General features: G+C 37.3%; 1 protein-coding gene and 2 non-coding genes across 4 annotated transcripts; all 3 read right to left on the reverse strand.

Annotated features, from left to right (window-relative positions):
* Window positions 1-1,159: 1,159 nt before the first annotated feature.
* On the reverse strand, window positions 1,160-22,049 carry ncapd2 (non-SMC condensin I complex, subunit D2). Of its 2 annotated transcripts, none has more exons than XM_060871846.1 (32): window positions 21,901-22,049; window positions 21,558-21,681; window positions 20,323-20,398; window positions 20,166-20,224; window positions 19,900-20,075; window positions 18,739-18,884; window positions 18,221-18,348; window positions 17,833-17,956; window positions 16,997-17,144; window positions 15,424-15,621; window positions 15,216-15,350; window positions 14,704-14,791; window positions 13,983-14,175; window positions 12,328-12,446; window positions 12,008-12,220; window positions 11,586-11,760; window positions 11,365-11,449; window positions 10,592-10,728; window positions 7,924-8,056; window positions 7,730-7,805; window positions 7,172-7,369; window positions 6,830-6,984; window positions 6,604-6,712; window positions 6,349-6,472; window positions 5,957-6,112; window positions 5,580-5,757; window positions 5,338-5,432; window positions 5,183-5,263; window positions 4,869-5,052; window positions 4,316-4,457; window positions 3,742-3,852; window positions 1,160-1,515 (listed from the first exon to the last, which is right to left on the reverse strand). In XM_060871846.1, the coding sequence occupies exons 2-32, from the start codon at window positions 21,673-21,675 to the stop codon at window positions 1,436-1,438; spliced, it is 4,140 nt and encodes a 1,379-aa protein (XP_060727829.1). In that variant the 5' UTR covers window positions 21,676-21,681; window positions 21,901-22,049; the 3' UTR covers window positions 1,160-1,435. The 2 variants fall into 2 exon arrangements, with proteins under 2 accessions (XP_060727829.1, XP_060727822.1); XM_060871839.1 differs by having other exon boundaries at window positions 6,604-6,715.
* Window positions 14,259-14,540, reverse strand: LOC132857257 (small nucleolar RNA U85). The gene has a single exon (XR_009649517.1). It is a non-coding gene; the product is annotated as a small nucleolar RNA U85 (small nucleolar RNA).
* On the reverse strand, window positions 15,745-16,045 carry LOC132857250 (small nucleolar RNA U85). The gene has a single exon (XR_009649516.1). It is a non-coding gene; the product is annotated as a small nucleolar RNA U85 (small nucleolar RNA).
* Window positions 22,050-23,355: the final 1,306 nt, after the last annotated feature.

Genomic DNA, 23,355 nt, shown 5'->3' on the forward strand with positions numbered 1-23,355 from the left:
ATTATGTGATCTCACTTCCTTATAATAAACTAGGGAGAGGGGCGTTACCACGATCGACCACTCAGCCAATCAGAAACAGCGGGTCGCTCAACACACTCAGTGTTCAGGTCCAATGCACAAGAATTTGTAAAACCTCAGAACTCATGTGATTAGGACAAGGCTCGAATGCTAAAGATTCAGTTGATAAACATCGGTGCCTTTCATAAATATGTAATTACTGTTCTGCAGCAATGAATCTCAAAATACATATTTTCATATTACAAGTTTACTAATCAGGGATGTTTGTGGCCTAGTGGTTAAGGTGTTGGAGCAATGATCAGAAGGTCATGAGATCAAATCCCAGGTCCACCAGGCTGCCACTGCTGGGCCCTTGAGCAACTCCCTTAACCCTCAATTGCCCAGTTGTATAAATTGTACGTCCCTCTGGGTGAGAAGGTTGTCTGCTAAATGACATAAATGTAATATAAATGTGTAGTACTTGCTATGTACTATAATATTACACTACTGCACAATATTACAATACACTTACAAAACCATAATTTATAGGAAAGTAAACAAATTAACTAAAAGCTGTTTTATCTTGTTTAGCAAGTGCAAGTAGTAATGACTGAGGAAAAAAAAATTTGAAAGAGAGAAACAAACAAAAAAAAATATATAATCATTAAACTTTTTTCTGTGTTCATTAGCAGTTTTAGCAATTTTTCATGACACAGACATCTGAGTCCAGTAAGACACAGATCCCTCAAAACAGCTTTAAAAACAAATGTTGTACTTGTATTGCTTGGAATACCTTTTTGTATATTCTAATCAATGAGCCTTGTTTTTTAATTGTACATACATCTATGTTGCTGTATGATGTTTCTCACATTGCTCCACTGCCTTGCCAGTTAACCCAAAAACCCCTTAAGCAAACCAAGGTGCTTAATTGTCTAATAAATAACATACTGGCTATTAACTATACTGAACTGATTTTCACATATTAAACACACACTCCGCACATGATGGCATTATGCCGTATAAAAGATAATGTAAGAGTAAGTAATAATAGGCTGATGTTCACACATTTAAAATAGCTAAAATATTCTAGAATAGCTAAAGTTAGTTTTTAAAAAGTGAGTGGAATGTTGTGTGTTTTATATTCACCCAAATTGCACAGAAATTCTTTTACAGGCTATTTTTTTATTAAGGTCATTATTCAAAATGATATAATGATGATGCAGCCTAGGACAGATATGTTACAAACTTCTTGTTTTAACCTGCATAAAATATTTAATAAAAGCATGGATAAAAACATCTAGTATTAGAGCGAGAGAGAAAAAAGAAAAAGCATGAAAATAGAGCCTTCAGAATGTACAGAATAAAGATAGAGATGAAAATATAAAAACAGGGGGAATGGTGGCAGAGACCTAAGTGATAAAAGCAAAAGGAAGGCAGGCTAATGGCGTAGACGAGTGCGTCGTGTACGTGAGATGGGGGTGGTGACTTTTGGAGTTTCACTCTCTGCCATGACAGCATCTAGGTCAAAAAAAAACAACACACAATTAAGGATTTACCTGCATGTCTGTATACAAATCATACACCGAATTCAACAATACAAAACACTATACAGAATTTAAAGTTGTAACAAACACAAAGTGCCCCTAAAAACCAGAATTAAATTCTGTATGTCAGTTTATTTGATGTTCATCCATGGAGATGCATTATGGCATTAAGATTTTATGATCACCAACAACTCTCACAATCCCACAATCAATTCACACAACATTGTGTGTAGACCCAGAGAACTAAAGCTTCACGTTCGTAAACTTACAGTCACACGGGTTTCTCCCTAAATAAGGTCAGTATTAATATTTGACCATTTCTATTCACAGATGTCACTCGGGTACTTGTCCAGTTCCGGATCATCTTTAGATTTAAATACTGCAAAGAAATTGTGGCTGGACTGCCTCCACCTGTCATCCAACCCCTGCAACTGATCCAAAATATATCTAGGTTTAAATCTCCCCAAATACTCCCACACCACCGCAACTTCTAGCTATCCACTGATGCCTGCCCAAAAAGGCAAAAACAGTCCAGCACCCACCCATTTACAGCATTTGTGGCAGACACCCATATCCAGAGCAACTTACATTTAATCTCGTTTTATACAACTAAGCCATTGAGGGTTAAGGGCCTCGCTCAAGGGACCAGCAGTGGTAACTTGGTGGTCTTGGGAATCAAAATGTCAAGTTTTTGGAGAACACAAATGTGCCACAAAGCTTCCAAATTCTTACTTATTGTTTTGGACACACACAAGCTGTATATTAAAGGAAACTCAAAGCAGATAGACCAGTTTTGGTACTAGGGTTGCAAAATTCCAGGAATTTTCACAGCTGGAAACTTTCCATGGGAATTAACCATCACCACCCACAATCAGCCCCCCTTAGTCACCCCTCCCCCATCCAGGCTCTGATTACCACAGAACAAAATATTCCACAGGATTACAGATGAATCGGGTGATTATATCAATTCAAGTAAGTTTTGTTATAACTTTGGTAAATATATTTTATCTACAGTATTAAAGTTTATTTAACAAATACCAAAATGTGTTTACACAGTATCTGGCCAGCCAGTAAATCAGATATGCTAACACTAGCACTATTTTATTGACAGTTTATGAGGCTCGCTAACTCAAGCTGTTCTGCTCTTTCTTCTGTCCTCTCTGTTAGCCAGTTTTCTGTTATTTTACAGTAAGTACAGTACTGGTCAAAAGTTTGGACACATTACAATTTATGTTTTTGAAAGAATTGCATTTGATCAAAAATACAGGACAAACTTTATGAAATATTATTATTACAATGGCTTTCTGATTTAATATCAAGATCAATATCAATATCAATATTTAATATTAAGATATAATGTATTTCTGTGATGAAAACTGAATTTTCATCATCCATTACACCAGTCTTCAGTGTCACACGATCCTTCAGGAATCATTCTAATATGCTGATTTCTCAGTTTTAGAGTTGTTGTGCTCCTCATAATTATTTATAACCTGTTATAATTGTTTCAGGATTTTGTGCTTAATATAAAGTTACATTTTAAACTGTAATAATATTTCACAATATGACAATATTTAATTTATCTTTTTTTTTTCTTTATCTATGAAATAAATCAGGCTTAAATGAGCACAACACTATACTAGCTTATAGTTTGTTTGCATGCTGACTGAACTATTTATTCATCTAGACTATTTCTATTCATTTCCATCATTTGAAAAATGGTTTTTATTCCAATTGTTCAACTAATTATTTAATTATTTATATCTTTACAAGCTTTTATAGAACTATGCCACACACACCATCTTATGGATACACTTCATCTCAGCCAATGTTGTCAAAACATCATTTTTATTGCATCTCAGCTTGTGTCCTAACAAAATGTTTGTATTTATGTTCGTGTATGATGCAGTTTATATAAATTTCTTCAAATTTCTAATTAATTCCCATAAATTCCCAAATTTGCAATATTTCCAAAATTCCACAGTTCCCGTGGAAAGTTTCTAGAGATTTACCAGAAATTGTTTGCCCCTTTGCAACCCTATTTGGTACAAAGTCTATCATTTGAATTTGAAGATGTATAATGGAATTGTGCAGAAACACAACCAAAAACAATCTTTTAAAAACACACATCAATGCTAAAGATCATCTAATCATGTTTTCCCAATTTGAAAAATTCTGTAGCATTGCACTGCCATCTCACCTTCTTCCTCCTCTTCTTCGTCACTGCTAAAAGTGATGGTTGCTTTGGGGCGAGCGCGGGAGATTTTGGGGGTCACCAAGTCGCTGTCATCCATCCTGGATTTCCCACGGCCTGTAATGGGGCAAGACGTTATTTTTACTTAAGCTAACACAGGTCTGATGATAACAGGATGCTCCGATAAGACAGAATCTGTGAGAACAGAGCCATTGTAGGCAGGTCTATCAGAATATTAAAAATTAAATCTCACCACAAGAGATTTTTTTTTCTCTTAAACCCCTCAAATGTGCTGTTTGACCAGTTTCTTAATATTGCAATAAGTTGTGGTGGTATACATCATGTGTCGTATTAATTTTTTTTTTTTTCCCGGATGTGCATTAAAGAAGGTACATGCAAAAAAACATATTTTACACACATTTAGAAGAAGGTTTAACTTGTGCAGCATGTTGTTTGTCAGGCATTTAGACAAGGTACCAAGATATATTGAAATACGCTGCTGTTGATGTTTGTATAAATAAATCAGATCTCAGCTAGTGTATGATAGAAATCATTTTGAGAAACAACAATGTGTTTTTACCTCGTGTTGGTCTGCGAGCACTCTTGGGTGCCGGAGTGTTTTTCTGATCTTCCAGCTGCTGCTGTCTCTCTTCATTTTCCACATTTTCCAGACCTTTCATATGCACTGCTGTTATCTTCTTCTCAAACTCCTCTACCTGAGCCTGTGCCATTAGAGGACAGCAAGAAGACATTCAATTAAATTTGAGGGACCATTATAAAGTATTTAATAAACATAAGTTAAACAAAATCAACTGGTGGAAGAAAAATGAAATAGGCCTACAAGTGTCAAACCTAAGATTTTTGATGGTAATGATATTTGGAAAGTGCTTTAAAATGCTGCCTATTTGCTTTGATATCCTGTGGTCAAGCTCAGATGCATTCAAATACAGGTCAGCAGTAAAAGTGTGTGTTTTTTAAGGTTTCTATGAGGTTGCAATTTTTAAAAGCATATGTTGAAAATGTACTGCATTACATTTTTACTATTTACACAGCTCACCCTGCAGTAGTTGGGAAAACAACTTTTGGAGGAAATTTTGAATATGCATACATCCTTTGTGTGAAGTCTACCGTACTTTAAACTGGGGCTTGGCTCGGCGGCGGAGTTTGGCCAAGATGGAGAGCAGGGGTTGGTAAACTGCATCCTCTGTAAGTTTATCACTATAACACTCCCAGCACTCCTGTAGCTTCTTAAAGCCTCGCTCACACATGGAGAGCAGTGACAGAGATACAGCCAGATCCGCCCACTGTCGCTCGGTCCTGAGCAAAATAAGATACACGGGCAATTGTTTATACATTTTAATTTAGTGAACCATTAAACCAAAGCAGTAAAAATTGTGGCTAAAACATTCACTCTCTGGAATTGTGAACTATGTACATGTATACTCACTTTGCAGTTCTGAAGCGCTGACAGAGCTTCTCCACCAGACTCTCTGTCTGCCTCTCCTTAGTTATATAGGAAAAGAGTTGCCTATGACAAAATGAGAAGAATCGGTTAGATATTTACAAATATATTAACAAAAAAACAAATGAAAATGAACTTACTTCATAACAGTGCTGAAGTCCTCCTCTTTCATTCCTCTCTCTGGATCCGACAGCCTGCTTATAATATCTGGCAGCAGATTGTAGATAGCATTATCCTGAGAGAGGAAATCATCGATATGATTAAACACAGAAAGAAAAATAAAAAGTACATCAAAGACACAGCACAAAAACAACAACAAACTGGAAAAGTATTCTTTAATCACATCAAAACGTGCAAGTATGTTAGACGAATACATGCCTACCTTTGCAGCGAGTTCATTGAAGAAGTTGACTGCAAGGTTCGCAATATGCGGCTCAGGGTCGAGCAGGAGTGCTGCAACTTCGCTGACCTGACCTTTGACCTTCATCACATCCTTTAGCACCAACTGGGTCAGAACCGTGATGGCAGTCAGGCGCACAGACACATTTTCATCACACAGCCTTTATGGAAACATGCAATATAGAATGATATTGTTTATTTCGGTCACAAAATCTCTTACTGTGCAGTGTGCTTAGCTGGAAAAAGTGTAGCAAAGTGTAGACAGGAATTTATATAAATAAAATAAAAATAAATACATTACATCATCAGTGAGATTGATACAGAATGCATGAAGATTAGTTATTAGGCAATTGGACATACCTGGCATATAAGTTGGGGGTCCATGGTTCCAGAATGTTGGGGAAGCGTACGGTCAGGTCTCCAAGGGCAATAATAGCATTTGCTCGGACAACTGGGAGAGGAGATTTCTCCAACACAGTGAAGAGTAAACGGATATTATCCTTACAAACCGCTGGACTGAGTTAGGACAAGAGAGAGAGAAATGGGCAAATATTTAGAATAAATACACACTCAATTTCTTACTTCTTCAGGCTAGTCTCTGACTTTTCCATCACTGGTTTGTTGCATCAGCAGGATTCAAACATTAACTTATTAACACACAAACTCAAACCATGAGTACAGCATCAACATGTATATTTATCGCAGATTTCAATTCAATAGTACTAAAAGTTGGCTGCAATGCAGTGATTTACCTGATCATCATGAACTGTGAGAGCGCAAGGCAGGCAGCAGTGGTAAGTTGGTTATGAGAATATCGGCCAGGTGAGCTGCAAACCTTCACCAGCAAAGGCAAAAACACACTGAGCATGTTCCCTTCTGTACATACAAAATAAAAGGCCATTAGTGTTATAATTAAAAGTTTATTCAGATTATTACCACAGCTGATATGTAAAATGTTTGATTTTATGAACTAGCCATATAAATTAAAAATGGAAGCTAGCACTAACCAGATAAAAGTTCTGTTTCACAGATTTTGCGTATGAATTCTGCCTCGGTGTCCTCTGCTGAGGCACCAGTCAAGCCAAGCTCTTCCTCCACACAACTGTCATTGGCTTCCTGCTGCATAGGATGTAAATTACAAGATGGAGATCAGGATCATAATGAAATCTGTCACTCAAGAAACAGCCTTCCATTGTGAAGACAGCGGTGAACGGTCCTCATGTTGATACAGACCTTGTTCTTGTTAACAGGCCCCTTCTCCTTTTCCTCTTCCTTCTCTCCTCTCCGCCGCCGGAGCTCAGCACTCACGCTTCTTTCCAGGTGGGACACCTGCCAGAAGGCCACGAATCCAGAGAGAGAGAGCAGCTGTGCCAGACTTACACAGTTTACTGCACACAGAGAGACAGGGAGAGAGTCAAAAGATGCTCTTGAGTAGTTTGGTTAGAAAAAGAAGGATAAGCAAACTACTGGACTGTGAGGCAACAGGAACTGGATTAAACCTGTTACAAAATCAATAGTTTCACACATAATGACATAATGGAAATGCATGCAGGATACTCCACATTCCCATTGTACCTTTCTGATCCTGGGAGTCCTGGGAGCCTTCTGAAATTTGTGACTGCTCCGCACTCTCTGTAATCTGTTCCAGCAGGAGGTGAGCTGAGCGTTGGAGGAGGCGAGCGCATAGCTGATCGGGTGATTCAGCAAGGAAGTAGATAAGGCGAACAGCCTGCTCCATGAAAGTTTGCCAGTGGGGGTCTGACAATATCACTCCTAGGGGACAGGGTGAAGGTAAATGATAAAGTATTTCAATTTTTCCTTAGTTTCTTTTTTTTACAATGGTTCCTTTTCCTTCAGTTACTGTGGAAAGAGTCTCTGGGCATGTGGTAGCTTAGTGGTTAAGGTGTTGGGATATCAATCAAAAGGTTGTGAGTTCAATCCCAGGTCCACCAAACTGCCACTGTTGGGCCCCTGAGCAAAGCCCTTAACCCTCAATTGCTCAGTTGTTTAAAAATGAGATAATGCAAGTCGCTCTTGATAAAGGCGTCTGCCAAATACTGGAAATGTAAATGCCTAGCATTACTTTTGCATTTTGTGCATCAGACAGCAACTAGAAAATACAAAGCCTTGTACCATCAGCAACAGCCTGGGTCAGACAGCTGAAGAGATGATGATCCATTGGTAGCCGGAACGCAGCTCCTTTAGATTGCTACAGCACAAAGTGTAGTTATGATTAACCTTTCTGTATACATACAATATGATCTATTCTCTCATGCTCAAAGAAGTGTAAATGTTTAGTTATACAGGATTGTTACATATTAACATACCCTTATGTGGTCAGTAATATTGGTGATGGTTCTAACAGTGTCTCTGGCCAGCAAGTAATCCTCAGTCACCTTCTCACCCAACGCAACAGAGCAAAGCGTGTCCAGGTTGCCAAGTACAACTTCCCTTTCAGCTCTACACACAGACATACAGAGAAATAAAATGTAATGTCTAAGGACAAAGTTTTGCTACATTATGGGACATTAAAAAGTGAGACAGAATATGAAATTTCCCTTTAATTTGGAACCACTGGTTTCTTTGGACATTCTGAAGGATTTTGGTACGTTCATTTAGAGACTGTAGCTGAATCTCAAAGGGTCATTACACTGCCCTTACAGACCACAAGCATCAAGACAAACAGGATAATAAAAGAACACTTCACCAGGAAGGAATGTCCTGGCTGAGGCCCTACCAACTGTAATCTGGAGCATTCAAGCAACCCACAACAAGAAAACGGAACTAAGCCCTTTTAAGATCATCACAGGCCATCCTATCTCTCTACCCGGCACCATCGATTTAAGAAAAGCTGAAGTGCACTTGACGTGTGACAGCCTCGTCCAATACTGTGAAAGACTCAACCTTGCAGTACAGAGTGTCGAGAAGCAAGTTCATGATGCATGGGAGCAACCACAGAGGGGCACAGTATGGTCCCTGGACAATGGGTAATGGTTCATTGACCTCAGCAATTACCATTGGAAGCCAGATTGGAAGGTCCATTTCAAGTCATTTTGGTCACTAATGCACAAAGTTAAAATATATGAAAAGAATTAGTAAATTCATGTGAGCCATTGCAAATTAGCTAATCTACCGAGAGAAGAAAGCTAGGCAGAAGTAATGTTTATCAGAGTCCAGTTACGGCAAGACTAAAGTTTTTAGCTTGTCGCCTGAGGATGAAGATTACACCATCACTGATAAACACTGTAGAGTCCTGCCAAAATAAATAAGGACAGTAACAACGGTAAAAGGTAATAAATGCTTAAATTTGAGTTCTATGCCAAGATACTTTTCCCTTTCTTTCTTGTGTTGCAGGTCATTTATTGCTCCAGAGGACTTAGTCCATTCTGCACGTCATCAAGTTGCTGGAAGGATTAGACTGCAAAGTCAACACTACCACAGGACCATATTCCAAAACAAAAGAATGGCATTACTCCTCATGCAAGCAATTTCATTAATCAACACTCTTTTGGGTGCCAAAATTAGAACATTTACATGCAGCTGGTTTTATATACAGTTTATTTTTCTGCATTTTATTTGGGTGTGATCAAAACTGATCAAAGGGGGAATTGAAGGCTTTTGTGTCTAGTTCTTTCATGCATAATCAAAGTCTGACGTTCCTGTGACCCACCTGTGATTAACACATAAATGTAAGGGGTGAACCAAATGGCTGATTACATTCTGCCTGTGCTAAGTAGTTAACATAATGGCCTATCTGTAAAGCAATCAACTGATCAATACACAGGATGGCCCTTCTGTCCTGTCCAGTTTTCCAGTAGGAGGTCTTAACTGTATCTGTCTATTGTTTGAAGGCCATTTGTTACCAGGTATAAAGTCTGGCAACAAACACAGACCATACCTTTGCTAAACGAACATCTTCAATAAACTCTTTTCCCCTAAACTTGGTCCAGCTTACTTTTCTTTTATGTATTAGAAGCATTCTAGTACATTAGCGAGCCACCCAACGACCGCACAGCCAAATTAAAGAAAAAATCTATCCTGATGTTTTGGTCATGTCTAATGTTAATGGCTTGCTTCTCTATAATTAGATACATCTCTGGTCTTCATGTTGGTTTTTCATATTTAACAACAAATACAGCCTTCACAGTCAAAACCAGGGCTTAAACCAAGAGGAGCCATTCAGATTTGTTAACTGAATAAATCAAAGGGCAAACATGGGCATCAAAAAAATGATGAACGCTTCAAAGATGGGTCGGTTCAAACAAAAGGTGCCATATTCTAAGCCATTTAACACATCCAGATGTAAACATGAGTAAATGAAAGCCTCATGTCATCTTTTAATCTCAAAGAAAAAGGGATTATATGATCATATATGATGTTGGGATAAATTGTACTCTTATTTTACTTTTGACCCAAACAATTTCTTATTCAACATTTTTCACACAAAGGTTATTCGGATGTTGCCACCAGACATACGAACACCCACCTAGGTAAATTTTTTAAAACATTTAACTATTAATGAGATTTTAGGAAACAAAGCATTTGACTTTTACAGTGAAAATAACTTCGGTCAAGAGAGTTGCAGAGGAAGGGAGAGTGACCAGCAAAATAATCAAAGAGAACCATGCAAGACATTTATCCCTATTTATTTACTCTAATATGCTATACACTATTTATTCCTTTGGACGTTCTTAGTAGCCCACAAGTACACAATTAACAGCTCAATAAATAGATGAGCCTACTTAGCCTTTATTTTTGTTGTTTATTTTAGTCTGAACTTCTTAAAATCTCACTAATTAAATGCTGTCATGCCTCTGTCTGCAGGAATGTTCAAAATAGGTCAGACGTGTCTATCGGAATAAGTGGAACTGCTCAAAATTTCTTCTGGAGCGAGTGTCTTTCATTTTTGCATTTTATTGCATCATGAATTTAAGTATGAGGGTATGTGTGTTTGAACAAATGAATATGGTTTGTGAATAAAGATTTACGTCTCACCGTGCAGCCATTCCTAGCAGAAGTACTGCGGCTCTCCTGTGCAGTGCCGAACAATCCCTCTTTCCTGAAAATCTTTCCCACAGCACCTGCACCACAGACCCCTGCAGAGCATTCTCAGTGCTGAAAAACTCCTGCAACTGGAAACATACAGGCTTTTAGCATGATGACCTGCTCTCAGAAGCCTAGTCTGTTTAAAACCATGATATTCTATCCGTCATTTATACAATCATTTAATCGGTGATGGGGGAATTGTATTTCTTATTCTGATCAATTAACTTACAGATTATATGAATAAAACATATATAGGTTTTATCGGTACATGGCACATTTACGTAGAAGTCTGAGAGACTTTCCATAGAGGGCTTTCATCCATTTTTTTTCAGTCGAAAGCATTAATAAATTCAATTTTAAATCTATACAATTATCTGCATATTCATCCTTCAAAGATGAAACTACCTGTTCAGATGGACAAAGTTTTAAATGACTCGTGTAGCCAGTTTTTTAAAACCAGTCTGAATTTTTATTTTTTTTCTAATGCTGGGGTATTAATGCTTGATAATTGCCCAAACACCATTAATGCAACTAATAAATATGACTGAACATTTTGAAGAAGTTCTACAGAAGTAGTTAGTTTGTCTGAACAGCACCAGAACTGGAAAGCATTGACCTATAACTGGACATTCAGAAATAATAAAAAAAAAAATCCACTGGCAATTACTTCATAACTCTTTCTATAGAGACTTGTGTTGTGACCAAATAATTCATTTACTCACTATCTCCTCCAAACACTGAATGGTTCCCAGGGAGGCATCAACCATCAAATCAGACAGGCTGTCCACAAGAGTTTGGGCCTTAGCTCTATCCAGTAACAGAGACAAGACAAAGAATAGAACATGATTTTTATTCATTCTTATTTCTCACATACTGTCTGATTCATTAGCAGGGTTTTAATCAATCACACATTGTACACAAGGTAGAGAACAAACGCACACACCTGGTGTTGTCTCCATGAGGGTTGAGGTAAAGCCGTTTGTATGCCTGCACAACAGCATCTTTGACTGCAGCATCTGAGGACCAGACCAGTGGTAGCATCTTTCTTACCCCACACACAGAGTCTGCTACGCTGAACTCACATGCAGTAACACAGAACTGTACTGCCTCCTGAACCACTAAAATTTACAACAACAGAAAACAATATTGTCCAGAAAATTAACAAAAGTAACTAAAATACAAGAAGGAAAATAACTGAACACACACAAAAAAAAGAACATTTCTTCCCTAACAACTAGACACTGAATGATGTATTCTAAGTGTCCTTTAATACAGATACACAACATGCATAATGTAAAGAGAACACTTTTGTTAGATATACAAACTGTACAAGTTTTCCAATAAAAAGACAAACGACAACAACACCTGTAGTGGTTTTCCAGTACAGCATGTTGTTAATGACTGCTATGGCTCTCTCAACTTGTAGGGCAAAGCTCTCTGTGTCTTTCAAGTACTGAACCAACATCTCTTGCTTCTTCAGCTCGCTCTCATTCTCATCAACCTCTCCATCCCTTTCTTTCTGTGGTGGAGGGGGATGATCTGTTGCTCCCATATCTGTAGCCTGTTCCTCTTCAGGGCCTGTAAAAAAAAAAAAAAGAAAGAAAGGAGAAATTCAGTACGTGTGCAAATGGATTGTAGGCATTAACCTCAATATTAATGGAATGTAAAATCAGCAGTATGCTTACCTTTGAAAAGTGAAGCCAATGTGCTGATCAGCGTGTCTGCATTCAAACTGGACAGAGCAGAGAAGTATGGAGATTCGGGGTGAAGAGTGTGGGCTTGCACACATAGCCGCACCGCTTGTCTATACAAAAACAGGAACAGGCGTAGAAGAGGAGGAAAGAAGAGAGAGAGAAAAAAAAAAATTACACATTTAACATGCACAAGAAGACAGAGCTCAGTCATATGAAATAAAAAAAAAAATCAAGATTTTCCATTTGTAAAATAAATTAACAATAAACAAACAAAAAACTCAGCAAATTACTTTAACTTTAAAAGTTTTAACATTATTCTGACTGACAAGTAAGGACCAAGGTACAAGGTGTTAAACATAGTGTTGGAGGTTTCACATGCATATATAAGGATCTCTCTCTCTCTCTCATATATATATATATATATATATATATGATGTATAAGAAATAGGTGCAGATGGGCTACTAGGTCAGACACACACGTACACACAATTATATAAATATACATATATATACACACACACTACATACATATATACATGTGTATATATATATATATATATATATATATATATATATATATATATATATATATATATATATATATATATATATATATATATATATATATACACACATATATACATGTGTGTATATATATATATATATACATGTGTATATATATATATATATATATATATATATATATATATATATATATATATATATATATATATATATATATATATATATATACACACACACACATACATACATACATATATATACACACACACGCACGCGTGTGTGTACACATATGTATATGTACGCATGTCTAACCTGGTAGCCAATCTGCACCGATTTCTTATTCTATAATTAAGGGGAGTGTGTGACGATTGGATTATTGGAGCATTACCACAGCTCTACATAAAATACTACAAATTAAACAATCTAATGGGAGAGAGAGTTCAAGAGGACAATCTAATGGATCATGCTTTGCTGGGGCTTCTGTGACTTGGACATCAAGTATTTGTGGTTTATCAAAGGCCACGGTATTTAGGGTATTGTTGGTATACAGTAACAGTCGTCAACACAACAGGAAGCTGTCTGAAAGGGGTATATTATACATAGGGGTACTATATCTGCTATACACGCTTTGGAATATTTGGAAAAGTGAGTTGGGAAACATTTTCCTCCGCCACTGTTCTGCAAGAGAAAAGGCTCAAAATCCCTCTGTCCTCTTTACTTTGTATCTGTCATTACTTAGACAAATTGATGCTGTATTGACTGCAACATCCATCAATGCCATACACCATACTAATAAATTATTGTGGTATGAAACCAGGTGTTTCAGTTTCATTGTCTAGCCCATGGTGTTCAGAAATGGTTCTAACTTCAAATAGAAAATGCTTACTTTTTGAAAGGAGGCCTGGATAGATGCATGTAGCTTGATTATAAAAGTTCATATGATAAAAGATCATAAAGCAAGACACGTTCAATTTTTAAGTTGTATGAAAATATGTAAATTTAGTGTGTGTAGAGTCTGGAAATGCAATGCAGAAATGCAAATCCGTATTTCAAATATATAAAATACTAAAATTCTTTCCATCTAAAAATATTGTAAACGTATTTTGATTCGATTCCGTTACCTGTATTTGTTGAGTCGAAGGTACTGAGCAATTTGGACAGCAGTGTCTCTGTCAGTGTGGTCAGGTTTGCCTTCTCTCTCTTCATCCTCTTCCTCCCTCTCCGAGTCACTTGTAGCTTCCAATTGAGCTCTGACTGTGTGAGAAACCTCCGGCTCCATTGCAGCCCACAGATCGGATGCAGAGATTACTGGAACTGAAACAAAAAGAGAATGAAATTCATGGGAGAGGCACTAAAGATAAAACATCACGGCAAAACGAGTTTAAGAGCTAATCGAATACCCTCAGATTACCAAAGATGCAGCTCATAGACAACTGGATAAAGCAGAGTTGAAATTCTCTCACACACATGCCTCGTATATATTGTCTGCCCTTTCACACCCTCTCCAGCATTACTCTAGAGAAGAGGGTTAGGGAAAGCGGCTTGGTGACTGTAGGCTGGCCCTTACAACAAAGCAGCAAATCTCCGCTGCCCTGTCAAGATTACCAGCCAAAATGAACACAGGAGAACTCAGACTCGCATCCAGCAGGTTCGCATTCGCCTTGGCATCATCACTGGACAAGCTCAATTTAGAGGCAACTACACATTTAGCCAATTTTTTTTTTTTTTTATATAGTCAGCAACGTCATTATTAATAAGTATATCATAATGCTTCTTAATCTATTATCTGTACATATTGTAAACAATCATAAATAAATAATAAATGAGCACGGAAGCATATACCTGGTGCTTTCTCCCTTGTGTTCTCCCTCATCTCTTTGAGCTTGGCTGTCTCTTTTTCCAGAGGTTTCTTTAAGTCCACACTGCTCAGCTGAATAAATGTTCATCAACATTATATTATTAAGACGATTTCTTTGGGACCAACAACTCTAATGTTACATTATCTTGACATGATGATTTAGTAAACAGATATAACAAAACCGTCAAACATCATGGTATAGTCAAAAGGTAGGTGACAGGGACCAAACAGCATATTCACGGTCAATGTGGCCTGATTTTTTTAGATTTGCATGTAAAGCACTCTTAAAGATACCTCCCACAAGCCCTCAGCTGTAGGGTACATCACTTTGAAAACATTTAAAAACAAAACCAACATCTCTGTAGTTCTGATTCAAAATGAAAACAACTACATTAAAAAATATACATATGAAAATCTTAACAGACCAGCGTCTCATTTATATTTATATACACTCCAAGTCTAAGGCAGCACATCTAGGCAGGTAACTAGAGTTTACCTTGCAGCTGTAGGGATTATGGGCGATGAAAGCAGCCACAAGTTGGATGGCACTCTTACACACATTGACGGATTTATCACCAAGACGACCAACAGCCAATTCCATTACATCTGTGTATCTACATAATGGCAAAGCCTAAGAAAGAGAAGAATTCATTTTTCGGTTTTCAAAACACACAAACTTATTTCTTCAATCAGATCACATTTACCTTGCTGTTGACAATGCGAGTGTACATTTGAAGCACTCGAGCTCGGACGTGCGAATGCGTGTCATGGATGTGTTCCTGGATGGTGTCAAGGAAACGGTCTCGATCTGCTCGACCGGAATCGTCTAATTTATCTCCGCTTAGAACACGTACAAGCACCTCCCCCAACACTTCGCACACCGCCACACGCATACTGGAACTCTAAAGGAGACAGACATCATAAATAAGGAATATCATCTTTAATCAGCATTCATATGTTGTACTGTTTAGTGAATACCATCTCTAATAAGGTTCATGTCTGTGGTGACAAATACGATGAAAGATCACCCTCAGATTACCAAAGATGCAGTTCAATGCCTACTGAATAAAGCAAAGTTCTGAGAATCTACCTGTGCCCACAAACACACACACAAACACACACACACTATCAGCACCCTTCACATATGCTCTCACTCCATACTTTAGAGAAGAGTGTGAGGGAAAGGGGCTTGATGACTGTAGGCTGGCCCTTACAACAAAGCAGCAAATCTCCGCTGCCCTGTCAAGATTACCAGCCAAAATGAACACAGGAGAACTCAGACTTGCAATCAGTGAGCTCACATTCGCCTTGGTATCATCACTGGGCAAAATATAGGCAAAGACCTGTTCCCATGCATGCATTTTTTTTTTTTGGTTGCTCTCTAAACAGCATTATACTTACCCTTATCGATCATATGTATTCTCTAACATAAATTATATAGACAACTCATGTGGAAACCTGGCCATCATTTTGAACATCCCATTCCAAAAGCTTGGGCATTAGTACATGGTTGGTCCCATCAGTTCCTGTCTTTAAAGCTTCAAACTTTTTTCAGAATACTTTGGAATGTGGTTGTGAGAATGTGTGCCCACATGTCAGCCACAAGAATATTAGTGGTGTTTTTATGTTGGGTCGAGGAGCATTCCAAAACAATGGGGTTGAAATCTGTAAAACCAGTCTAGGCAAACCAAGATGGATAGTGTATTGAGTTGCACAGGGGCATTTTCATAGTGGTACAGGTTTGGGCTCTGTGTATGCTTTAGCGTTTTCTCTACACGTAAGTCTCCCTGTACTATTATGTCCTTCCAAATATGCAGCCTGATAGGATGATCAAGTGTCCACATATTTTTGCACATAAAATATAAGCAACAGTAAATTCCTTTTTTCTTCCATATATTATTCCTACTATTTTATTTACTATCTATTAAACAGACATCATATCTATAAACTTTTAACACCAGTAGAACATTTATGGGGAGAAATTGTGATGAGAAACTGTTGAAATCAAACATGCAGTGGGCACAATGTAGACGAATACAGGCAACATATGACTAATTTAACTAATATATGAACATATTATGTGCCAAAACTCTTATCATTGATGATCTTTAAATGGAAACTATTCGACAATATAACCCTAGTTCTGCTACAAATGTTCATTATATATTAAATAGTATGAAATTAGGAGCTCATCAGTATCAGATTGCTTTTAAATACTAAAGGCCACTGGACTAAAGAACTAAAGGCCACTGCTCAAGTGTCTGTGTGTGTGTGTACCTCTCCATCCAGGTGTGTGAGAAGCACACTGATATTAGGGATCATTATTTCAGGAACCAGGGTACTGAGCTCAGACAAAAAGCTAGAGAAGGCCTTAACACCAGACCCCTCTCTAGCCAACTCCTCACTGGACTTCTGTCCAATCTCTCTGAAACACACAAAAACACAGTCAGATCAAAATATTCACAAGACACGCATATATGCACATTCAGGGCCACAGGCGTAAGTGCACAGATATTTGCGTCCTCAGCTTATTTTTTTATTTACAAAAAAAAAACGCATTATTAATTCAAAGTCAATGTGTGCAAAGACATGATGCAAAAAGTAACAATGTTCGTTGTAAATAAAAATGCAATTTTTATTTTTCATATAATTCTTCTAACCGTGCATCAAATGAAGCTGCGCCATCTAAACACCAGAGGTCGAAGTCACACAACAGAGATAAATTATACATGCGATGAGATTGATATTTCCACACCACAATAAGTAACTAACATGCATTGCGCAACCATATTATAACCACCAAAAATATCTCTTCAGTAGCTGTTAAAACATTATTCTGTGCCTCTATTGTAATGTAGCCGGCCATGAAAGAGGTTGCTGAATTCAGCTATTTTAGTTTAGTTTTAAAGACAAAATGCAAAAATTGTTTTGCATTGTTTATTATAACATATATAAAGAAGTCTTTTCAGTTTTATTTATGCTAAGCTCAGACTATTGTTACTGTTATTGTTCTCATTGCAAGTTATTATGCATTCTTCCTCAAATTCAGTTCACATTAGCTTAGTTTGGCAATATTGAGAACACCGTAGCAAGCATTTTGGAATAAACAGTACCTCATGATCTCTCCTACAATGGCTTTGATTCCATACTCCGTGCTCCAGGCTGCTACTGCCTGTGCACACACTGAAGAGAGCTGCTCAAAGTGCTGCAGCAGCTGAATCACCTTCACACATGCTCCTGCAACACAAACACGCACAAATAATTAGCATAATACTGTAAATAGGTCTTGCTCTACCCACATCTTGCAGCTATCAACATTTCTATAGAAAAGTTAAAAATGTTTTAAACACAATTCTTCACAAAAGGTAGGCAATTTATTAGGTATAAAAACAAGGAATAAAAAAAAAGAAAAAAGAAATATTTCAAATGAAATCAATGGGGCTCATTATAAAAGCCTTTAATTATACAGCCTCGTCTCCATGTACTTGTGTGTTCACGAACCAAGCATGTGGTTGTATTTCTTCACCATCAGTCCCAGCACATGGATGATAGCATCACGTGTAGGTTTACTCTTCATGTGACTTATAGTGGGATTCTCCAACAACTTATAACAGCAACATGTCACACAGCTAGAGAACCCAGGGAAAAGTGAGACAGAGGAAAGACACAGATCAAAACTAAATTTTAATCATTCTTTAACTGATGGAGTATTCATAAATCAACAAAAAAATAAAACTGTTAAGTAGCAAAAAGAGAGGATTAAAAAAAACTTCACCATCAGATCTGTAATTAATCGCTGTGATATAACAGGAATAAAACACTTTGTGCATGCTTTTTTTTAAAAAAAAAACTTCAGGGTGTTAATTAAGAAAAAAAAAAAAAAAAACATTTTATTCTGTTGTGTCCGTTTCATCCTCTTATGGCCCAGGATTATGACCATAAGCTATAGATATGTAGATGGATATTAGATTTTAAAACTGGTGCATTCACAAAGAAGAAGGATGGTGAGCATGTCTTACCTAACAAATTCTTCCTCAACCAGTGAAAGGCTCCACAGAGAACGGATATCCACCTGGAGCAACTGGGTCAGACACCGCAACACTGTCTCACGCTCACTGTCCCACTGCAGCAAGCCCTTACCACAAGCCTTCTCCTTTTTACGGCCCTGTAACACACGCATGCCGTTACACCTGTGTACTTTACCCATATGGATGAAGTTTTTTAAAAAAAAAAAAAAAAAACATACGTCTTAAATCTTGCACCAATCAGTACCTAATTGTAATTGGAAAAAAAATAAATAAATAGTTGTAGTTCTCAGCACTCACTAATGCTAAGGATGGCACCACACGGATAACCTAAAGACACATGAGATTACTGTGGATGGTTTCACTAAAACTGATATGAACAATTCTGACCAAATTCTCAGTGAGTAGTTATTAAGCGCAACAAAACTTCAATCTAAAACAGTATTAAATATGTTATATAATATGTTCACCATATAGTACACAGTTACAAAATGGAATTATTTCTGATTGCACTCGCTGGCATCCCTTTTGAATTGTGTTCCTTCTTAATATTTTCCTTGTCATAGGTACCTCTGTTTTGCCCAGTGATTGCCCTCAGATTACCAAAGAACATGCTCAAAGCTGTATGACCACAGAGAAATATGCCCCTACTGCCAGAGAGAGAGAGAGAGAGAGAGAGAGAGAGAGAGAGAGAGAGAGAGAGAGAGAGAAATACTTGTGCCAGCTCCCATCAATTTGTAAACCCATTTCTTTGGGATACAAAGAATTTTGGTTACTAGCAGTACTGTCGGTGGGCCCTTACAGCAGGGCAGTCAGTCTCCACTGCTCAGCCAAGATTACCCACCAGGCACAGGGCACAATTTCTCAGTCCTTCAGCTCATAGACGCCATAGACTCATCATTGGGCTCAAGCACCATGGGTTTTGAGAACACTGAAAATTCTATAAAGGGATATATTTCTACAAGAATTACATTTAAGGCAAGTATGATTTTGATTGTCACTGGGTTCATCTGAGGAAAAAACAGATGTTTTTTTTTAGTTTTAGTTAAACTAATGCCTTAGTTTTAAGGCATTAAAGCAACCTATAAATCAAATGCCAACTACCTCACTAGGTACCCAAAGAGTGCAATACTGGCACATCTGTTAACACATTACCTTGCTGGGTGCAGTGACAACAGTCTCCCTGTAGGAGTCACTTTCCAGATATTCAGTGAGTTTGCAGAGCAGAAAGACACTCATCTTGACAGCATTCAGCTGTTCTTTGCGATTTGCAGCCGACAAAGACCCAGACAGGAGGAGTGGTGGCAAGGAAATGGACAGGCCCTGGACCACTAAAAATACACATGGGGCAAAGTTCAATTAAGGGAGATGCAGACCTTTACCACATCACTCAGCTGCAAGCCTTCCTCACTGAGGCATACCTTGTATAAGAAGCTCCAGCGTGTCCTCTTTCACGGTAATATCCACTGTGCGAAAATTCCTGAAATTGAAATCGTGTACAATTTAAGGTAGATTCAGACAGGGCATATAGTCAACAACAGTGAACAGTTATAATAAACTGAACAAAGCTGTACTCACTGCAGAACACTGTATGCTGTGTCAAAATGTTCCAAGATGCACAGAGGGCCCTGACTTCGCAAAGCAGCTTTAAGGCCTGAATCAGAGTAAAAAACAAAAACAGAAAAACCCACTTAGTTAGGCACTCTGAACTAGTGCCTAACTGATGTGGACATGCGGAGACCATGCACAAACTTCACATGGGAATCAAACTACCTGATGCTCTACTGTGTTTATCAATAAAATTTGAGCTTGTTCCTCTATATCCAAAACACCACACCTACATAGCTAGATTTCTATATAGAAAAGTGTAAAATTGACCCAAAAAAAAAGAACAATGAAAACACCCACAGAAAACATAGGCATAATTACTGGGTTATTTCAGTACAATGTCCACTATCCTGGGAGTAAATTTTTCAACCCTGTCCTTTGATTGTTATATTTGGACTTCCAGATGAAGCATCTCAGTAAAACTCTATGCAAAAGGAAGTTATTAGCTATTATCATTGTTGGCCAGATGTCACCTTCTTCTTCAGTGGAAGTCCCACCATCTCACTCACAGTGGCTAAAGGATACATTCTTTTCCATTATTGTTATAATTCTTTTACTTTACTCCTTTTTCACATAAAACCAAAATGGGATTCTGTATTGTTATTCGACTTTGTTTGTTTGCAATTAAGACTTCGCAAGAAAAAAAATCATATGCGGTGCCAGTGAAGTGGTGTAAATCCTCACAGAACATAACAGAAAATACACTGTGCTCAAGTTACTAGATCATGTATATATCTAACGAGAACGATAAACAAACGATCTAGTGTTTGGTCCTGTGTACTTCTTGTATGGACTCTTATGATGACAAATCAATTTTGGAAATGAATATTTTGTGTGTAGTTGAAAGTTGTAAACAGCTGAAAGTTGTTCAGTGTATTCTTTGGAATAAACATCCTCTAGACTACATGCATCCCAAATTACAAAAAAAAAAAAAAAACAGAAAGAAAGAAAAGAAAGAAAAAAGAAAGAAAACAAAGAAAAGAAAGAAAATAAAGGGAATTCTGAATAATCTGATAAATGATCAGGGATCATCAAGTTGTGTGTTTATGTTTGTATCAGACTGTGTGTTGTTCTGTAGCAGTGATGTCTGTATTGGTTGCTGTAAACCAGACACTAATATTCCTTCTATGCTCAGTCGTACTTGTGTAATAAAGCTGACTTCTAGAGAACGGAATAAATGAGTATATTGTGTTAAATGTACGTACTGTGTAGGATGGAGGGCAGCTGTTTACACGACAACACGCCTTGTACCACATACTGATTGATGGCTCCGGATTTCAGAAGATCATCCAAAGTAACAGGCACGACGAAATCCCACGACATTTCTGTCTGAAACAAATAACAACACACACATTTGTACAGAGTCCATACAAACACGTCGATTAGCTAAACAAGGCCAAGTGCATAGCAACAGACCGAGTCAGCCTTAGATACAGCTAACTGCTAACAGCTAACTGCTAACAGCTAACTTCCATTAACAATATACACAGAAAATATAAACCTCACAGCTCACAAAGTAGACGGAACACAAAACCCAGGTGTACTTACTGATACAGAGGTGATAACTTCAGCACATATCAATGCTGTATAAACAGCGTAAATCCGAGTTGTTCTTAATTGTTGTGTGTCAACATGCGCGACTGTAACGGTTGACTCCGAGTCTTTGAATTTGGCCACACTCGCGCCAAAGGAAATGCGTCATCGCCCCGCCCACGCAAGCAAAATAAAAGCATGTACAATTAATTTACCTAAGCGTAACGAGAACCACCTCCTCTTCACTGTATAGTTTTCCAGCTTTAATAAATAAATATAAAGTGTGGGGTACATAACATGGGCCGAGAAAGCAGTTGTATAAATACTACAATTTATATTATTTAAAAACAAAATATTTGGAAGTGATTCCATGTGATATAATTATATAAAATAAATAATAAAACATTGAATGTAGGTTTTTTTATGTCATACTTTATTTCTTTATTTTGTCTTTCATGCTTCAGTCTGTATTTTCTGACAACCCTGACAATATTACATATAATAATGAGGCATCTAGAGATGTTCCAGCTCCAGTTAGACTCTTCTATGCTAAAGAGGAGATACCAACTCCATGTGGTCTTTGAGGACAACAATCTCCTCATCAATACAACATTTGTCGGACTGTATATTTATAATCACACCCTCCATTGTCACCCACATGAGGATGAGGTTCCCCTTTGAGTCTGGTTCCTCTCAAGGTTTCTTCCTTTACCATTCAAGGAAGTTTTTCCTCCCCACAGTCAAATCAAATCAAATCAAATTTTATTAGTCACATACACAAACATACAGAGTGCGACATGCAGTGAAAAGCTTTTTACGTCTGCCGGTATTCAACCATAAAAAAGGAATTGAATTATGGATCAAAATAAAACCAAAAGGCGGTAGATAAATAAAAAGTATAAACCATATAAAATATATGAAAATATATGTGAAAATATATGTATATACATAGATGTGTATGGTAGATATTGGCAGTACAAATCACTTCCCCCTGCTGTACTCACTGTACACAGGGGCCACAGTCACCTCAGTCATCTCAGACTTGCTCATTTGTGATAAATACAAACACATTTAAATATATCTAATATTAATCTTGAATTTTGTATTATATTAATCTTTCTATTATTCTTTATAATAACCTTTTGTTCTATGTTTATGTTCTGCTTTGAGACATTGTCAATTGTAAAAAGCGCTATACACTTAAACTTAAATTGAATATATAACTATATATATATGTATATATAATATATATGTATGTATACAGTATATACTTCATATACATTGCATATCAGATTCATCTTTATCTAAAAAGTCATGTTTCTCTGTAAACTTTGCATACTATACTGAACTTTAATTGTAACTTTAAGTATGGAGTTTTTGCGTTTTCATAAAATCTGCCACAATTTATAAAACCATAGAATATGTATGTTTTTAAGCTAGCCTCACCAGACACTTGAAGCTCAGACACTT

The sequence above is a fragment of the Tachysurus vachellii genome, chromosome 1 (assembly GCF_030014155.1).
Source record: "Tachysurus vachellii isolate PV-2020 chromosome 1, HZAU_Pvac_v1, whole genome shotgun sequence".
NCBI classification, from domain to species: Eukaryota; Metazoa; Chordata; class Actinopteri; order Siluriformes; family Bagridae; genus Tachysurus; species Tachysurus vachellii.